At 41.2% G+C, this 18,456-nt stretch overlaps 3 protein-coding genes across 8 annotated transcripts in view; all 3 read left to right on the top strand.

The window, feature by feature from the left end:
* The first annotated feature begins 415 nt into the window (after positions 1–415).
* On the top strand, positions 416–5,571 carry haus8 (HAUS augmin like complex subunit 8). 2 transcript variants are annotated; one of them, XM_046049859.1, is made up of 10 exons: positions 416–566; positions 949–1,004; positions 1,512–1,573; positions 1,836–1,962; positions 2,297–2,407; positions 2,484–2,572; positions 2,777–2,935; positions 3,385–3,526; positions 4,747–4,888; positions 5,208–5,571. In XM_046049859.1, exons 1-10 carry the CDS (start codon positions 502–504, stop codon positions 5,332–5,334), a joined length of 1,080 nt encoding a protein of 359 aa, XP_045905815.1. In that variant the 5' UTR covers positions 416–501; the 3' UTR covers positions 5,335–5,571. The 2 variants fall into 2 exon arrangements, with proteins under 2 accessions (XP_045905815.1, XP_045905816.1); XM_046049860.1 differs by having other exon boundaries at positions 419–566; positions 1,877–1,962.
* A 563-nt stretch (positions 5,572–6,134) lies between these two features.
* sac3d1 (SAC3 domain containing 1) lies at positions 6,135–12,145 on the top strand. 5 transcript variants are annotated; one of them, XM_046049304.1, is made up of 4 exons: positions 6,135–6,235; positions 8,000–8,417; positions 8,997–9,279; positions 11,063–12,145. In XM_046049304.1, the coding sequence occupies exons 2-4, from the start codon at positions 8,163–8,165 to the stop codon at positions 11,527–11,529; spliced, it is 1,005 nt and encodes a 334-aa protein (XP_045905260.1). In that variant the 5' UTR covers positions 6,135–6,235; positions 8,000–8,162; the 3' UTR covers positions 11,530–12,145. The 5 variants fall into 5 exon arrangements, with proteins under 5 accessions (XP_045905260.1, XP_045905257.1, XP_045905256.1 ...); XM_046049301.1 differs by lacking the exon at positions 6,135–6,235 and adding an exon at positions 7,021–7,166; XM_046049300.1 differs by lacking the exon at positions 6,135–6,235 and adding an exon at positions 7,123–7,166 and having other exon boundaries at positions 7,997–8,417.
* A 203-nt stretch (positions 12,146–12,348) lies between these two features.
* Positions 12,349–18,456, top strand: part of cpamd8 (C3 and PZP like alpha-2-macroglobulin domain containing 8) — a 43,124-nt gene continuing 37,016 nt past the window's right edge. The window contains exons 1-6 of the mRNA XM_046049299.1: positions 12,349–13,141; positions 15,390–15,541; positions 16,068–16,090; positions 16,746–16,911; positions 17,338–17,390; positions 17,980–17,997. Of these exons, the coding sequence (XP_045905255.1) occupies positions 13,056–13,141; positions 15,390–15,541; positions 16,068–16,090; positions 16,746–16,911; positions 17,338–17,390; positions 17,980–17,997 (498 nt within the window). The 5' untranslated portion in view covers positions 12,349–13,055. The remainder of the gene's footprint in view (positions 13,142–15,389; positions 15,542–16,067; positions 16,091–16,745; positions 16,912–17,337; positions 17,391–17,979; positions 17,998–18,456) is intronic.

The raw sequence follows: 18,456 nt of genomic DNA, 5'->3' as shown, positions 1-18,456 counted from the left end.
GTAGGTATATCAAGAAGTAGGGGAGCAAAGAGGAAAGAGCAGGTGATAATAAGTAGGCTGAGAATTGGGCATAGCAATCTTAACAGCACACTTTTAATTACAGGAAAACATCCTACAGGAATGTGTGAACAATGTCAGGAGGCTGAAACAGTAGAACATATTCTTATAACATGCAGGAAATTTACTCAGGAAAGACAAGAAATGATAACACAGTTAAAAAAAATAGGACGGATAGATAATACAGTAAAAGGTTTATTGGAGTATGGAGAAAGTGTGGAGGGTAGGAAATGGATATTTAGTTTTCTGAGGGCGACCGGATTAGATAGGCAGATTTAGTATGAATGGAAGCAAAGGGTAAATAAAACCTTAAGGTGGCAGTAATGCAACTCAATGGATGCCAGCTGCCGTAAAAACCCGAAGAAGAAGAAGAAGAAGAAGAAGAAGAAGAAAAAAATCACTATTCCGGTTTACGAAACAGGAGGCGGGTTTCTTCAAAACATTATGGCGTCGAGAAGAACAACAAAAGTGCCAAGTAGTTCTAAAAATGCCACCAACGACGCTAAAAGGTAGTCCTTGTCGTGTTTTCTTTTTATTTTGAGCGAGTGTCTGGATTTCGCTGGTTTGTGGCCAGGTTAATTTGAGAAGAATTTGATGCTAACGTTAACTTACACCGTTAACGGTTATGTTCTTTCATTTGGCTGAAGCTTAACGTGAAACTTTTCACACTGCTGGACCAGGCATGTGGCTAATAAGTAAAGAGGCTATAAAAGCAAGTAAATGAACATCTATATTCTTGTAAACTAACGTAACAAAGTAACTTAACGTAACTTAAGTTAGCTAAGCTAACATTAGCTTAGATTCGGGTAAAACAGTCAACATTTCTTTTGCAACTTGTGCTCTCATACATTATGGCATTTGACAGCTACTATTTTGCTTGTTTTTCAAAAGTGGGAGCAATGCTAATAAAGCAAACAACAGTGGAAATGCGAAGAAGAATGTTAAATGTAAGTATTCACAAAGCATGAGTCTGCGGGCGTAATGAATTGTTCGTGTTGTCACTTAAGTCATAGAAAATATGTTACCAAAGTTCCACTAACGTTACAAGGATTACTTTATAGTGACACTCCAACCTAAAATCAGTTTGAAATGGTTTGATTATAATCTTCCAATGGTGAAAAGTTGTTACAGCAGAAAAGTAATAAAGTGTAGATAGAAAACATCTTAAAACATTTCTGTAATATTCTTTTCTGTTCGCCCATTTTACTCAGTGCATATGTTTCAAAACTGATGATAGATACTGCTTTGTGCTGCCAACCTAAAGTGTAGTATTTATTATGACAAATTACTTAGCAAGACATTTGTTGTAAATGCACTCATCTTGACTCGCTTCTTTGGACCATGGTGGAATTCTTAAATTAAATGTCACCGTTTTTTTCAAAAGATATGAGACATGCATCAGTGAGTTCAACTATGGTTAACTAAACTTCAGTTTTTTATATGTTTTCCTTTAGCAAGTGGGACTTTTGTCAAGTCTCGATATATGCAGGCTGCCGAGAAGATATCTCTTTCAAAGGTAATGCTATCCCCCCACCCCTCCTCCTAATTTCATGTAAACTATGTGTTTCACTTGTTGTGATCCAACTACATTAGGTATTGTTACTTAGGGTATGGGCCTAACTACTGATATTCAGTGAACATTTTAAATAATTAGTTCACTATATTTTTCTTCTGCCTCCCTTGTGTCTATGCACTTGTGTTTTGATTTCTTTCTGTATGTTGTCACATTTTTGACATTCCGCATCTGTATGTCATTGCACCCCTGTAACTGTTAACAGAGTAACTCGCTCACCAATGAATCTATTGCTGTGCCACCAAGGCCTTCCTCACCTAAACCCAGCAGTGTCAAACCAAAGGTGGGCACTCCACCAAGACGCTCAATGGTCCCACAGGCACTAGCAGCATGTAAGTACTTCCTGTGGTAATAATTGTGAATGTGTATATTTGCATTGATTATGGTAACTTTAGTGTGCCCTTGCAGTAATCGTGTTAACTTTAATGTACTTTACAGCTTTAAAGAAGGTATTTTTTTCAGGTGTAAAGGCTATGTTGTTGATACTTTTTGTATTGTGGATGATTTTGGTTGATTCAATTAATACCCTGGCCTGCGGTGATTCCTGGCGGTGCAAGATCTTTTTTAAAAAACTTATTTCCCCATGTGTTCTGATTTAAGCCTGTAACACTGTCTAAATGGGAACTATGAATAATTGTTCCTTGTTTCATGTTATCTTCCTCACAGCAATGATGTCAAATGAAAGCCAGCCATCACTGCTAGGGAAACGTATTCTGCAGTCCACTTTCTCAGATGGACACTGCTTTGAACCAGATTTTGATATTTCAGTCATTAAAGGTAAATTCAACCCTGAAATACTAAAGTTATTTACACATGGGGGTATCCTGTAACATATTTCATCTGTCTCTCTAAGAAAATACAGTGATTGAAAATGCAGTAGAACCGGAGAAAATTGCAGAGATTGAGATGCAAACATTCCAACTGGCCTACCTCACAGCTAAGGTGAGTTAGTCTAACATAAGTGCTGTAATCTGCTTTCAATGTATCTGCTTTGTTAAATCCGTGAATGCTTACATTTTTAGATAAAACACTATCATCTCAGTACTTTTTAATGACTTGTCCACTGTCTTCTGTGGGTAATAAACTTCACGTCTGAGTCCTGTGCTGTGAATCATCTGGCTCTTTATCTTTGATCTTTGACTTAAGATGGAGAGCAACACCATGAAGTATATGGCTGAGGCAGAGGCAAGGATCCTGCAGATGATGGAGGAAGAAGAGGCGCTGTATAATGAGGTCCAAGCCAAGAAGCGCCAGTTCCTCCTCATGGAGAAGAAAAGGCTGGTGAATGAACTGGTAGATTTGCAGGTCAGGAAACAACCTACTTTTTGTAGTGACCTTTTGAATATGTGGCCTGTTTAATAAAAATACAATTATTGCATGCATGAAATAGCTATGTGAAAGAAGAAAATGAATTTCCTTTCTTTTCGCCAGTCTAATTGCTCCTAATTATAATGACAGACATGTGAATGTCACCACCTTGCCAAACGGCAGCAAACGTAGCTGAATATTACGTAATAATGTATGGCAGAATATGTAACACAAAAACGAGACATTTATCGCTGGTGACACTTTACTACTCTTCCATACTTATGCTCCATTGACACATCAATGCTTTTTGATAAAAAGGTTCAATCAAAATAGCTGGTTAAAAAGTTTTTTTGGAATTGTATTTTCAAATGTCAAAATTGTATCATTTGTTTGTGTATTAAATAGTGTGAGCACATGGTTCTAATCCTAATATTATTTTCCGTTAGATTGCTGCACTGACCCCTGTGGCAGAAGCTGTTGAGCACTTCACAAAGGACTACAAGTCTTTTGCTACCGCTGTTGACGCCACCCGACATGAACTGCCTGTCAAGAATTTCTACATTGACGGGGACACGGGGGAATTTCTAGGTTGTTGTTACTATCTTTTAGAAGTGATTAAAATGTTAAAGTTACACAGAACAGCTTTATTACTCCTAAATGAATTAGTTTAACATTCGAACACCTCAGCTAATCTGCTTCATCAGGGCCGTGTGTAAATGTTTTGTTCAGACTGCTCCTGGCAATATAAGGCCCCATCCACACTACTCCGTTTTAGTTTACAAACGGAGAATTAAAACAAATACGATCTGCGTCCACACCAGCGTTTTAGCTGCGTTTTGGAGTTGATCTCCGTCTACATTAAAACGACTGAAAACGCATCTATTGGCCGTGCATGCACTTGCCGGTGTAAACATGAAGCAGATGGTCTCTTCCTGGTTACAGAAGATTTGGCGAAAGAAAAAATAAATACAGACGAAGTTTATTATTATTATTTTTTGCATGCACCAATAAGGAGCTGGGACTGTTACTGAATTATCACAGGAGTCTGGCGGCGGAAAACAGACTGGGGAGTCGTTGCAAAGTAAATACGGCGACATGCACAGTACATGTGTAGGCAGATAAGTAATATTTGCACGGTACATAATATTTTAATAAAAATACCATGTCAAAAACCCGGTCAGTAGCACCTTGTTTCTGCTTTGCATGACATCAGAGAGCCGAGCAGGAGCGGCTGCATCATCATTTCTAAAATCCTCCGTTTTGGCCCGTCTTCACTAAAACGCCCTCCGGACTTTTGAAACGCAAAACGCGGTCGGCAGCGTTTCTAAACTTCTCTGTTTTAGGTCTTCGTTTTCGCCGTTGTAGTCTGGACGGGAGGAGCAAACGTAGCAAAAGGTCTCTGTTTTAATTCGAAAACACAGTAGTGTGGATAAGTTTAAAAACTTAAACTACAATCTGATACTGATTCCGACAATGGAAAATTTAAATTGGTGGGTGCATGGAAATGTGTATATAATCAGTCCTGCCCAGCTCAAACCAGTGAGAGGAACACAGACTAAACAAATACATGAGTTGCTAATGTAAATAACCTGTATTATTCTGACTTGGACTGGAAATTGGTGTGTTGTAGGAACTTATTGGTTATAGAAGAAAAAGTTTTCAGGGTCTTCACCAAAGAAATTTCATTTTAATCAACTTGCTTCTGGATTTTGACAATTTGTTACACAATTGATTTATTACATTATATTTTACAGAAAGTTATGATAAATGTTAGAATAATTGTATCCACCCGTGTCTACCCATTTTAGATAAAGCAGAGACGTGCCTGAAGGAGACTGAGAAGTTGCTGGTGGAGTGCACAGAGGGAGATCGTAAGGACAACAGCACTTCTCTAGAGTGCCTTAGGGACATGAAAATGACATCAAAGGACATCAGTCAGCAGCTATCAGGGTAGGCACCTATATAGAGAACTGCTGAGAACACAGTCTCCTCACTGTCAGCTTTTTGATTTATTCTGCTTTAGTTCCTTGCCAAAGTTTACTGTATGACATGACTGCTTTTACATAAATTGTTCATGACAATATCCTTTTTAAAGAGAGATTCATGTTATAGTTATAAGGTAGAAACAAGACTTTTATACTACTTTATCACTTAGTTACTTTTATTTTTAAAGGAGTGAGCCCTGGCAAGTATTCAGTAGCACATAAAAATTGCATCCTTACTTTGATGTGGTTGCACTTAAACATTGGTGTTTTTTCCATTTCCATAGTGCATTTTCAGAGCTGCTGGAGCTGTCCTCATTGGTCAGCCGCCAAACAGTCCATGTCCAGCAAGCCGCAGAGGAAGAACAGCTTGGCACTGCAAGAACCCTTGAGCTCTACTGCCCCAAAAAGTGAAAGATGCCACTTGGCATGGGATACACAGTACATGCACTTTGGATACTCCTCCACCCCTGATTTCCCCCAGTTTTTTTGTATATTGTTACCATTTTGTGTCTTGTTTTTTTTTTTTTTACTGCGATTTATTTGCATCTGTATGATGTCATATTGTAAATTTTGGATGAGTGATACTGTGTATGGACCATTGTTAATAAATTGAACAAAAAGCAATAAAAGTCAATGTGGACATATCAATAAGTTTGTAACAGTTTGTGTTAAACAGTTGCACAAAAAAAATACGTGAGTTAATACAGAAGGCATGGCCAAGTTTAAATGCACATTAGATTCATGTTGGCTCATTTAGAAAACTACCAGAAATTAATAATGATCTGATTTAGGAGCAGTGTGAAGTCCAGTTTTATGAATGTGTTCTTCTCTTCTCAGTTTGTGCCTGTAGTTTACATTTTATTGTAATAAACGAACGAGGCGCAAACTGAGGTTAGTTTTGTACATGCTGGGAAACGGTGAAACAATAGGTGCGTTCGAGATGACGGCGGCTGACTTTCGCCGACTTGATAGTCTAACGTGAGCTGCAGGTGACTGCAGGGGCGGGGTATAAAAACGGCGCCGTCAAGTCGGACACATTCTACCTGCGCGAGCTTACTGTGAGCTGAGATCAATGACTGATCTCGCGTCATTTGCAAAGAAAAATTCCGCGAGACTAGGCAAAAGTGTGGTTCCAACTTGGTGCAGCCGGGGAAAAGCAACTGCGACCGCCTTGCTCCCGCGAGGTTGTAATGTCATGTGACGTGGTGACGTTTTGCAGCGCCGGCGAAAGTCTTTTTTTGATGATCCCCAACACTGGTGGATGTGAAGGAAACAACTGTTGGGAATTTCTGTTTTTCGCTGCAACCTAAAAGTAAGAATAAGGCAATTCGTCAACTTTTTCAACAGGACTTTAGGAGTACTGCTGTATCATATTGGTCCTCATTTGTTGGAGAGATTTGTTGGGGAAAAGTTTGGCTTTTGCCACAAAGTTTTTTTTAACCAAAGTCAAAGAGATCTCATTCAAAATGCTTCACAGGTTTTACCCCACTAACTATTACCTGCAAAAACTGAAAAAGGACTTGGACATCAGCTGTACTTTCTGTGAAGAACTAAATAAAATGCTGGTGCATTTATTTTGGTCTTGCCCACACACCAAGAAACTTTGGAGCAAAATGTCTCAGTTTATTGTTGTCCATATTTACCCTCAATTTGCAATGCGGTGGGAAAATGAATTGTTTGGATTCAGTAAACATGACAAAAATTTATGTTCAGAGTATAATGTGGTAAATTTGCTTATTGTTTTAACCAAATTTTATTTGCACAAGTCAAAAATTCTTAAAAAAGAAACCAACCTTTCTGGAGCTTGCTGCTAACATTAAGCACTATGTTCTTTCAATATCTGAGTGTACAAACAAAAAAGCTGTTAAATCATATGACCTATATAAGATTTACAAGATATTTATTAAAACATTTTTTTTGCCTTTGTTAAAATTATACTTTTTTTATACTTTTTTTTTTTGAAAATCCTTGACCTCCCTGGTTTATTTGTGATATGCCTTATTTTAAGTCCAGCATGCATCACGTTAAGTTAGCGCTGCGCAGCGCCGCATTAAGTCAAACGCACCTAATAATATACATCATTTAATTTAATTTAAATTCATGCCCCTCAAACCATCACGTCCAATTCCGGATGTGACGTCATATCAAAACAACAATGACACGGTTTCATTGGATGATGGCGGAAAGTGACGAGCTGTGTTTTCTGAAAGACCGATGAACCGCGGGAGAGGGCATCGTCGTGTGTGAGTACATGTGTTTTTATATCCCATATATTAAGCATTTAGTCGAAAATGGTTTCCAAAGCCAAGTCTTTTATTGCATGTTGACAGCTGGTGTCGTGTAAGTTAAGTATTGTTGAATAGAAACGCCATTCGGGCGTTATCTGTCGTTGGTAGTTGGCTAACTGTCGTAGCTAGCTAAGTTACTGACTAACGTTAACGTTAGGTCAGACGTCACCACAGCTTCTAGCTAGCTAGCTGATGTACGTAAGAGCCACAATTACTAGAATGTTATGGTGGTTACCAGCTAACTTACTAACAACTGGTAAAACGTTGCTGTGTGTCCTTTTTTGCATCACTTTTAGACAATGCAGCTCAATAACAAAGGTCAGATAAAGCTATCATGGCAGCGACGATAAAGGTTCGGTATTTTAGATTCAGTTTCGTTAAAGAAAGGACATGGACTAACATTAAAGTTTGGAAGAACAAAATGCAACTAACAAACACGAACTTCACTCAAAATTACAAAGATGTATAGGTAGCTGTACTTTCATAAGCTAAATGTGAAAACAACAGTGTCAATGAAATAACGTTCCAATATACTAAGAACAGGGGGTTAAGAAAACATTTAGCACACTTCTCAATCTCAAAGAAATATCCATATCTACAGAAAAAAAGTCTACCATATTCAGTCAGAGCAGAGTTGAGTATTACATTTGCTATGGGTCAGTGGGTATAGCAAGTTGTGAGGTGTGAATGCCGCCACACAAGAGAAGACGCTGTTCTTGTGTGTGCTTATATGTGATTCTTATCTGACTACGTTTTCAGCTAAAAAACAACCTGTTTCCCTCAAGCAGCTCTCATTCTCAGAGGAGGGGTGCACCAGCAGGAGGAGAATGGAGACAGAGGAATGAAGCGCAATGGCGAGGCCAAGGCAAAACACAGGGGAGGGAGGTGGAGGAGAATGAGAGACGTGAGCAACAGGGCAAAGAAACCTTGCCCAGGGGCACCTGCCAGACCATGTGCCCCGCACGTGAGCTGCGGGACCGTGAGGCGCAGTGCCGCCTTCACCGTTTCGAGATGTTAGCCGGCACAGAAAGAGATCGACGGCCCAGGGGAGACTCCTTGCGTGCTGTCAAAGAGTATTCCAGACCAGCAGCTGGGAAAGACTCAACGAACCCCCCTGACCTTCGTCCGCCTGCAGTGTTGCTGAAAACTGTCTGTTACCTTATTGATGACATCGCTGCCTCCCCTCATCCTGAACCTTGGACGGAGGCTAGTAGAATTTACACATTATTACAATTGTTGTTGAATTTGGTCAAGAGAAACTGTAAATCCATATATTAAGGGAGTTATTCACTTAGAATTGAAACTTTTGGCATTATCTACACACACCCTTAAAGACAGTTGAAACATCAGTTATATTTTATTTTATATTATAGTTATTAACACACAGGCAGTTAGCCCGAACAGCTTTATTTACACATCCTCCAAATCAACACACATGTCCAGGAACCTATTCTTGTGTGTATCAAAATGGCCCTAAGTGACCATATACCATATATATAGCAAGTAAATATTAGGCCTTTAGAAGCACTGTGCAGTTGTTCAGCTTGTGTGCATTTTTACTTTTTCACAAGAACAAGCTGTGTGGCTAACAAACCAACAAAACCTTCAGTGGCCATAGAAATATTATGAATATATTTTGCAGAAAAATTAAGGTGACACGTTACAATTTAAGGATCAAGGCTGAAGGCTTAATTTTCTTACTAGCACAGTAAGAACACTGTAACATTGAAGTTGCTGCCACAAATTCATAACAAATTGTTTTATTACAATTTAACTGTCTTCCAGGTGTACAGCTTTGTCTTTGATCGGCTTCGAGGTGTGAAGCAGGACATGATCATCCAGAGGGTGTCTGGGTCAAACTGTGTGGCCATTTTAGAGCGCACGGTGCGTTTCTTCATCTACGCTTCTTATCGGCTCTGTGGTGAGCCCCTGCGGCTCTACGACCCACGCATTAACGACACGCACCTACAGGAGAATCTGAGTTGGCTGTTGGATTGCTACGCAACTGGAACAGGGCCGCATCCCAACCAGGAAGAGTTCCAGGCTCTCGGTCTGCTGTACAACTTGGGTTGGTTGCAGTGTTTAATAGTTTAATACTTGAAAGAGTTTTTGTTTTGGTGTTTTTGCATCTACAGTGGGGAGAACAAGTATTTGTTACACTGCTGATTTTGCAGGTTTTCCTACTTAAAAAGCATGTAGAGGTCTGTCATTTTTATCATAGGTACACTTCAACTGTGAGAGACGGAATCTAAAACAAAAATCCAGAAAATCACATTGTATAATTTTTAAATAATTAATTTGCATTTTATTGCATGACACAAGTATTTGATCACCTACCAACCAGTAAGAATTCTGGCTCTCACAGACCTGTTAGTTCTTCTTTAAGAAGCCCTCCTGTTCTCCACTCATTACCTGTATTAACTGCACCTGTTTGAACTCGTTACCTGTATAAAAGACACCTGTCCACACACCCAAACAGACTCCAACCTCTCCACAATGGCCAAGACCGGATAGCTGTGTAAGGACATCAAGGATAAAATTGTAGACCTGCACAAGGCTGGCATGGGCTACAGGTCAATCTCCCTTGATCTGGGGCTCCATGCAAGATCTCACCTCGTGGGGCGTCAGTTATCATGAGGAAGGTGAGGGATCAGCCCAGAACTACACGGCAGGACCTGGTCAATGACCTGAAGAGAGCTGGGACCACAGTCTCAGAGAAAACCATTAGTAACACACTACGCCGTCATGGATTAAAATCCTGCAGTGCACGCAAGGTCCCCCTGCTCAAGCCAGCGCATGTCCAGGCCCGTCTGAAGTTTGCCAGTGACCATCTGGATGATCCAGAGGAGGAATGGGAGAAGGTCATGTGGTCTGCTGAGACAAAATAGAGCTTTATGGTCTAAACTCCACTCGCTGTGTTTGGAGGAAGAAGGATGAGTACAACCCCAAGAACACCATCCCAACCGTGAAACATGGAGGTGGAAACATCATTCTTTGGGGATGCTTTTCTGCAAAGGGGACAGGATGACTGCTCTGTATTGAGAGGAGGATGGATGGGGCCATGTATCGTGAGATCTTGGCCAACAACCTCCTTCCCTCAGTAAGAGCATTGAAGATGGGTGGTGGCTGGGTCTAACAGCATGACAACGACCCGAAACACACAGCCAAGGCAACTAAGAAGCATCTCAAGGTCCTGGAGTGGCCTAGCCAGTCTCCAGACCTGAACCCAATAGAAAATCTTTGGAGGGAGCTGAAAGTCCGTATTGCTCAGCGACAGACCCGAAACCTGAAGGATCTGGAGAAGGTCTGTATGGAGGAGTGGGCCAAAATCCCTGCTGCAGTGCATGCAAACCTGGTCAAGAACTACAGGAAACGTATGATCCCTGAAATTGCAAACAAAGGTTTTTGTACCAAATATTAAGTTCTGCTTTTCTGATGTATCAAATACTTATGTCATGCAATAAAAAGCAAATTATTTAAAAATCATACAATGTGATTTTTCTTTTAGATTCCGTCTCACAGTTGAAGTGTACCTATGATAAATGTTACAGACCTCTACATGCTTTGTAAGTAGGAAAACCTGCAAAATGAGCAGTGTATCAAATACTTGTTCTCCCCACTGTATGTCCAGTTATTGGCAATAAAGAGTGTCACCCCAGTCAGTGGTTTTCACACAGGAAGAAGAGATTTTGTTAGCAATACACTCAAAGGCAGGTGATGTGGAGCTCTTCCTGCTCTCGGCAGAATAAATAATCCTGCTTTTGAAATATATATTCAAGGTTAGTCAGGTGTCCTTACAACTTAAAGGATCATTTCTTCACGCTTGCTTTGTTTTTCATCATTTCCCCCAGGTTCAGCTCGGGCCACGCAGCACATCATGGAGCTCCCTGGGCGACTCCGCAGCTCTCCTGCCATCACACTCGCTCTTTCCATCAACAGAGCTTTTCTGGAGCGAAACCCTGTGTGTTTGTTCCGATTGTCTCAGAGGTTAAACTTCCTGCAGAGCTGTGCACTGCACCGTCATCTGGTGGCGTGTCGTAGAGATCTGCTGCTTATATACAGCCACGGATTCAGCAGCCGCAACTGTCGCTTTCCTCTTGACAGACTGGCTCGGCTCTTGTCCTTAGACACGTCACTCACAGCTCGACTCTGTCAGGCGCACGGAGTGGAGGTTAACAAGGACAACCAAGTGGTGTTCTCCAAGGCTGCTTTCACTGAGCCTGAACAAGGGAAACTGCACTGCAAACTGTATCATAACATAGTGGCTGAGAAACAGAGAGACCTCAGTATTGGGAATGTAATTCACGGTTGTGCTTGAGACAAATAGGAGGAGTGGCTCAATAATACAAGTAATGTGTTGCTTTATTGGTTTTCACAGGGAAAGTGTATGCTTGCTCCAGTCCCTGTACAACTCTGCAATCACTGTGCAGCTGGCAGGGGTTTAAAGTCTTGTTTAAGGACACTTCAGCAGTGCAGCTGTCTTGTCATTAAGTGGTTTTATCTTTCTATTCTTGTTATTGGATTTGAGCCTTGGGGCTTCCTTGTAGGATGCTCAACGCCAGTATGTTTTACCAATAAAATACTTTACATAATGTTAAACTCAAGGGTCAGGGTTGTTGAGCTAATTTTGTGCCATGCTCTACCTAAGAGAGGCTGAACTCAGGGAAAAAAGTTCCCTCTTGGTTCTGAATGTGCTTTTACATGCTCATCATGGACTTGGTCTGAGAATTACTTTAAGATGTGAATTACTTCTTAAATTGTTACTGTTAACTGGTTATATTAATAGTTTAAATATTATGTTTATGCCATATTGTGTTTTTGTCAAGTATTTCAGAACACTTCCTGGAAAAAGTACTGTGCATCACTGTTCGTTTATTCTCATCAATGCAGCTCCTCAGAAGCATTTCAATAAATTTTGTTACCTAGAAGAGAAATGCCTTTGTGTTTTTTATCTGAACTCTGAGAGACTTCAGTGCATCTAAGCTCATTTACCACTTGAGGGCAGCATTTATCTGCAGAGGGCATTAACTCACTCCAATGAGTACAAAAGTAAGTGAGTAAAATGTAGATAACCCTGCCTCAAGTGTTTCTTTTGTGTGTGGTGGTTTTTTTTTTTTTTTTTAAACTGTATTATCCAGCTCGGCAGTCTTGTGATGTTTTCCCAACGCAAAATTAACTGGTTGTAGCTGGTCGATCTGTTCTTTTGAGCTGTCAACTGAACCAAAAGTATGTGAAATGTGCAGGTAATTTGTAGTGGTTCAAACTGCGGGCTCCGTGCGTTCCTCGCGCTGGGGTTAGTCATGCTCTCGCAGCACACAAGTGAGACGAGGTATAGAAGTGAATGGAGCGCAGCTCGATACCGATCGCTCCCTGACTGAGTGGCTGAGCAGAGAAAAAGGACTTGAAAGAGATTACCGGGAACAATCTGGGACGCGAGGTTACACGGATTTTCACCTATCAAACATTTCTTTACAGTGACATTTCTGCTCGCTGAAGTGGGTGGACGCTTACAATTTGAAATGCTGAAATATGAGAGAACTGAACCGGGGCGGGTGAAGGCACATGGGAGAGGACTGTCCGTGTACTCTGGGCTCTAAAAGACGAAAAAAAAAACCCAACACGATTTGCTTGGAACTGCATTTGGCGAAGTGGGATGATTACAAAAAGTTGACGAAGCTCTGCACACCTTTCACGCCAACCAGCCTCAATGGATAGATAGACGGAGGGGGCTGTAGACACAGACAGTTAAACTTTCATTTAACTTTTCATTAAGAGTTGGAAGATCCAACCTCCTTCAAAGGAGACAACCGATATACCAGCATTATTTCGGCTGCTGTGGTCAAAATGTTGCGGGTGTCTTTGACAGCTTTGAGTCTTTCATGGACTTTGTTCATCTGCAACGTGAGCAGAGCGTATGCACAAGAAAGACAGTAAGTAGCCTGTGTTGCATGTGTTGTCTTTGGAGTGTAGTGCTGTGCTTTTAAACTCACCACACGCATTTCCGATGCTCTCAAACGGGCATTGCAATATATAAAACATTAAACCCAGCCACAAAGTTTAAGATAAAATGGGAAAAGGCTGATTATTCAATTTACGTGACCTGCGGTCATAGCTACAGTAGCCATTTAATTAAACAATGCAGCAAGCATCTTAATCATTAAAGTGTAGGCTATATGGTCTACTACTGTCCTTATTGTCATTGTTTGTGAATATGAGGTTTTCATGTCATTACAGATAATGACATGAATGTACTATCACAACCTTGCCATTCATAGTTTTTCATTCACTGCTGTGCTATTGGACCTGCAAGCAGTTTAAGCGATATATTAAAGGCAGTCTGCACTGCTGATTTTGTTGTTCTAGGCCATGGCTGGAATATATCCAGCTTGTTCAGAGGTTGTCTTAGGCCAGTTGAAATAATAGGTTGAACTATTTTTGGTAAATTCATGGGTTTGGCAGTAGCCAATTTTATTCAGTTTATCCCTCCTGACTCAGTGGTGAAAAAAGTAAAATTGACTTTTGGCTCTTTGATGCCATCAGTCAGGCTACTTTCAGCTGCTTGGGAGCTTAATCCTGACCTTGATAGTTATGTTGTTAGTAAAGAGTTTGCTCTTCCCAAGGTTGTCCAGTGGGGCTCTATGTAGTGAACTCACAAAACTTACTGAATTACTGACAAACGCAGGCTTAATTCACAAAAGAGCTTAAATCATTGTCATGTATTAAACAGCTCAGCCTAGGGTGAAATTTGGGCAAGCTAAAGGCTAAGAACATTAAACCATGTGACTTGAGTTAAAAAGAACGGACTGTTTAAGATTTCACCTACAAAAGAGAACACAAATCCTTATCAGGCACTGACCAGCTCTCAGCTGAACAAAAGTTGGGCAAAAACAATGAGAGCTTGAGTACATCAAGCCATGTGACTGAAATAACAGTACAGTCTCCACCACCTGATCCGGGCTCATCCAAGAGCTGGTTAAACTCACTGTAGATCAAACGCACAGAGTCAATTTCCTCGTATTATCTTCCTTCTCCCGAAGCCTTATTTTCTAGGGGATTTTCTCATGACTTTTTCTCTCCGGATCTGCACTTGCCTCCGGCTGTAATGCTGTAGTGCGGTAATGCCAACCACCTGATCCTTCTCTCAGGCATGCAATTGGGTTTGTGCTTGAGGCTTTGCTCACTCCTAATTTGTGTGATCTTCAGTTAAGTTTTCAAGGTGTTAGTAGGCCTATTTTCCTTAAACAGTTGAGTTGGAATGAGTGGGTCAGGACTGAAATAAACAGGGAGATATTTAGGCTTGTATTCCTTCAGGTACATAGTCTGCCACATGTGGGTGGCATAATCAATGTGGGACTGGGTCTGCTTTTCTCAAATCAACACATGCTGACAATGTAAGTAACTGAATGATACTCAAACGCAACTAATCATTTGGTGGATACTTATGTCAACTTAACCCCCAACAAACCACACTACCGATTTAGTTATATCGGACCATGCTAACAAGAGCACCTATTATTATATCTTTGTTACCTGACAGATATAGCCTCTGAGCGCCAGATGGCATATTCTTTCCTCCAAATAAAACTTAAATTGGAAACTTTCTCCCTCCGCATTGTTGATAATTATCAGAGAATGACCCTTTCTGTGTGACCTCAGTGACAGGCTCCTTCCCTCAATTAAATGTCAGAGTGAGTGTGTGGAATCTCAGTCGTTATTTTTCAAAACAGACGAAGAGGTTCTGTCAGAGGTACCGGACCACCCAAAGAGCACACTAGAGCAGAAAAGCTTATAGGCCGACAGGTACTGTGTCCCTGGTAACCACTGCAATTAAACCTGATGTCGCTGCACCAATCCATGTGGAATGTCCCTGTCTGTGTGTGTGTTTTGTGTCGTATGCGTGCGTGCATGTGGATGTGCATGCGGGTCAGGGAGAAAGTGAGAAACAACGTGGGGGGGGGGTGACTGACTTTATGTTTAGTTCACCTGTATGACTGCAGCACACATGTAACTCCTCATGTCCCTTTGTTCTCTGACCTCTACTTTATCTCCTGCCACCACCTCTCCTCTTCTCTGTGCTCTTATGTCCTCTGCTCTCCTTTCATCTCACCTCCCTCCCCCTGCCTTCCCTCCTTTTTATCCTTCTCCATCTCCCCTTTCTCCACCTTGCTCTTCTCTCAGGGGTTACTTGGTTGCTGCACCCTCGGTGTTTCGAGCAGGCGTAGAGGAGAGCGTGAGCGTAACCATCTTTAATGCGAAAGCAGAAACACGCGTCCAGGTGCAGCTGTCGGTGAAGGGACAGACGGTTGCCCACAGCCACTGCTCAGTGCTCGGTGAGAACAAATTCTGAAGCTAAGGTTACACTGGCACAATGCATCACTTTTGGAAAGAAAACTTGCACTAACAAGTTGAGCTATGAGACACCCCCTTTTGTGTGATTTATTCAAAGGGTGTTTAGATCACACAGGCAAGCATGCTGGCAAAAACATATCATAACATAGATGGAAGAATACACATGATGTGAGCATGAATGACCTCTGCCTTCACTGCGCGCTCCTGACCACCTATGGTTTTCATATTTGATTAAAGGCATCATTTCGGCCCATCCCACCTGCCACTTAGTGTATACAGTGTGTGATTTGTTTGACAGCACCATTAATAGATGGTGCTAGCTCTACCTCAGAATGGCACAGAGACAGTTTGCAGCTGGATTTTCTGCTGTAGAGGCCCTCGCAACTGGATATTAATAGTATCATACAGATGTTTATACAGATTTCTGACAACTGAAATATAACTAAATAGTACTGATAGAAAATATCAATTTTCTTACATTAAAATGTCTCATTGTCTCTATTTTAGACAAAGGCACCATCAGACTAAAGGTGAGTCTATCTGTGTGTTCAGCTTAGTTTGCATTTGTTTTTCTCAGCACTTTCCTACAGTCTATGCATGCTGCTTTCCAGAGATGTTTAAAATGCATGGCGCTATTTAGCGGTGACAGCTGCACAGTAGTGAGAGTCCCTTGTCTGTTGTGTGCACATTCCTCAGGCAACATGCAAATCAACACTAACATCATTTGTAATGCAACATCTGTCTCTGCTCATTCATTGGGAATAAGGTAACAGCCTCAATATAATATGCAACAGCTGTTGACGTGCATGTATGGTCCGCCGCCCCCGAAGGCTGGAATAGATCAATCTAGTATACACAACTCGATTCTTCCCCTCTGTCTCTCTCTCTCTCTTTCTCTTTCTCTCTCTCCCCTCCCTGTAACCTCCACCCTCATTCTCATGAAATACAGTCATGTGTAGTGTGCTGTGTTATAGCTTGGCATCTTCCTCTGGTGTTTAAATGTAGTTCTTTTCTTATTCTATAGCTTTTGTTCCATGTAAATATTGAATCAAGGTGACTGATTTTGATTTGTGTACAACAACCTAGAGTAAACATTTCAAAATAGCTAAATCTAGCCCTGATCCTCTTTGTGTTTTCTTTTGTGTGTGTTTATGCTTATGTGTGTGTGTGTGTGTGCGCCACCAGGTTCCCTCTGGGCTAAGAGGCCAGGCCCATTTGAAGGTGTGGGGGAACCGTCACCTTACAGAGGGAGGTTACATCTTCCATAACTACACCACCGTCACAGTGGAGAGCAAGGGCACAGCTGTCTTTATCCAAACAGACAAGCCTGTCTACAAACCCACGCATAAAGGTTCCCTCATAGTGCACCTGGTAGTTAATCATTGCACAGAAATGCAGAGACTTGAGGCTAATTTGTTGGATTTTGTAGAATAAACTTGGTTAATGAAAATCAGCCAAAAGTTGCCATCATGTTGATTCTGGGTTCAAACTGAAGAACAAAGATGGAGATAAGTGCTGTGATTAGGTGATCTCAATCTGGTATTATGGAGTATTCAGATTGGGATGGTGCATTTTAATCCATCTAATCAATTAAGACAACAATTTAATCAACAAGTTTAAGCAAAAGGTTTTTAGAATTTGGTTGTGATGGGCCTTATTGATCGGAACAGGACTTTCAGAAACACTAGATAATCTTTATATGCATGAAGGTTTTCTTCTAAAAAAATATGCCAAAATGCTGTGTTTTACAGTATTGTGTTTCTTTTTCTGCCCTTAGTGCTCATCAATGTCTACACAGTCACTCCCGACCTGAGGCCGGTAAATGACAAGGTAATTCAGAATTGATGTCACGTTAAAAGCCAATAACGTTGCACCTCCAGCACATGTACCTGAAAACCATTACACACCGCTCAGGGCAAACAGTCAAGCAAACAATATACAACTGAATCGGGGTATTTATCAAAATGAAAAGGATATGTGGTAAAGGCTGTGTTGTAAAATAAAAACTGAATGTCCAAGCTAAATTCACCTTTTTCCCGTATTACTTTGGCAATAGAATGACACAATATTTAGCACGAACATTTTCCATCTCTAATTGTTGGAATTAAGAGGAGAAACCTCGTCTGCCGTCAGTGCAGAGAAATGTACAGTTACCTATTTACAAAAGCCGAGCTAGAGTCATTCCTCTTGGAATGTCAGCAGTGGCTCTAAATATACTGTGCGACTGTGCAGACAGAAGGTTTATTGATGTTTGCAGCTATAAAGGTCTGCTGCTGGAAGTGCAATACTCACCTTCACAGATGAATGATTGTTGGATATGGTGTGGCATGGGATCCTCTGCAGGCTTTATAGTTTGTATCAAGTTCATAACATCTTGTACTTGTCTTTCCCTCTTTTTTTCCTCTCTCAATTTTTGCAGATTGAGGCGTATGTTTTGGTGAGTGGAGGCTGCCGGGACCACCCAGGGGACAGTGGCAATTTTTGTTCCCAGCCCGGTCCGAGATTACAGAGCAGAAGTCAGGGCAGCTCACCTAGATAACAGGGTGCCCTTTAGAACAATACAAGGATAAACAACATGAAAGGAACTTCTTCTCTTCTCTTGGTTTTGTCTTTATCAGTCCCCCAACAACCCCACACACACGGTGTCTCCCTCTCTTGTACTCACTGACCTTGCTCATTTATTGTCTCTCCTCCCAGATCTTGACACATTTGTAGGGCATATAACAAGTTGCTGCTCCCTAAGAAGCTTAGGGAAGCCCATGTGTGACTTATAGCGACATAGCATCACATGTTTGTTTGTTTTTTTACTACTCTCTTACGTGTGACCTATGTATCACCTGAGGAAAAGTATTTTGGCAATGATCTGAGCCAGGTCTCTGGGTCAAGTTCAGTTCAA

Source organism: Micropterus dolomieu, linkage group LG05, assembly GCF_021292245.1.
Source record: "Micropterus dolomieu isolate WLL.071019.BEF.003 ecotype Adirondacks linkage group LG05, ASM2129224v1, whole genome shotgun sequence".
NCBI lineage: Eukaryota > Metazoa > Chordata > Actinopteri > Centrarchiformes > Centrarchidae > Micropterus > Micropterus dolomieu.
Note: the sequence above shows the minus strand (reverse complement) of the source record. Positions and strands in the feature narration are given on the sequence as shown.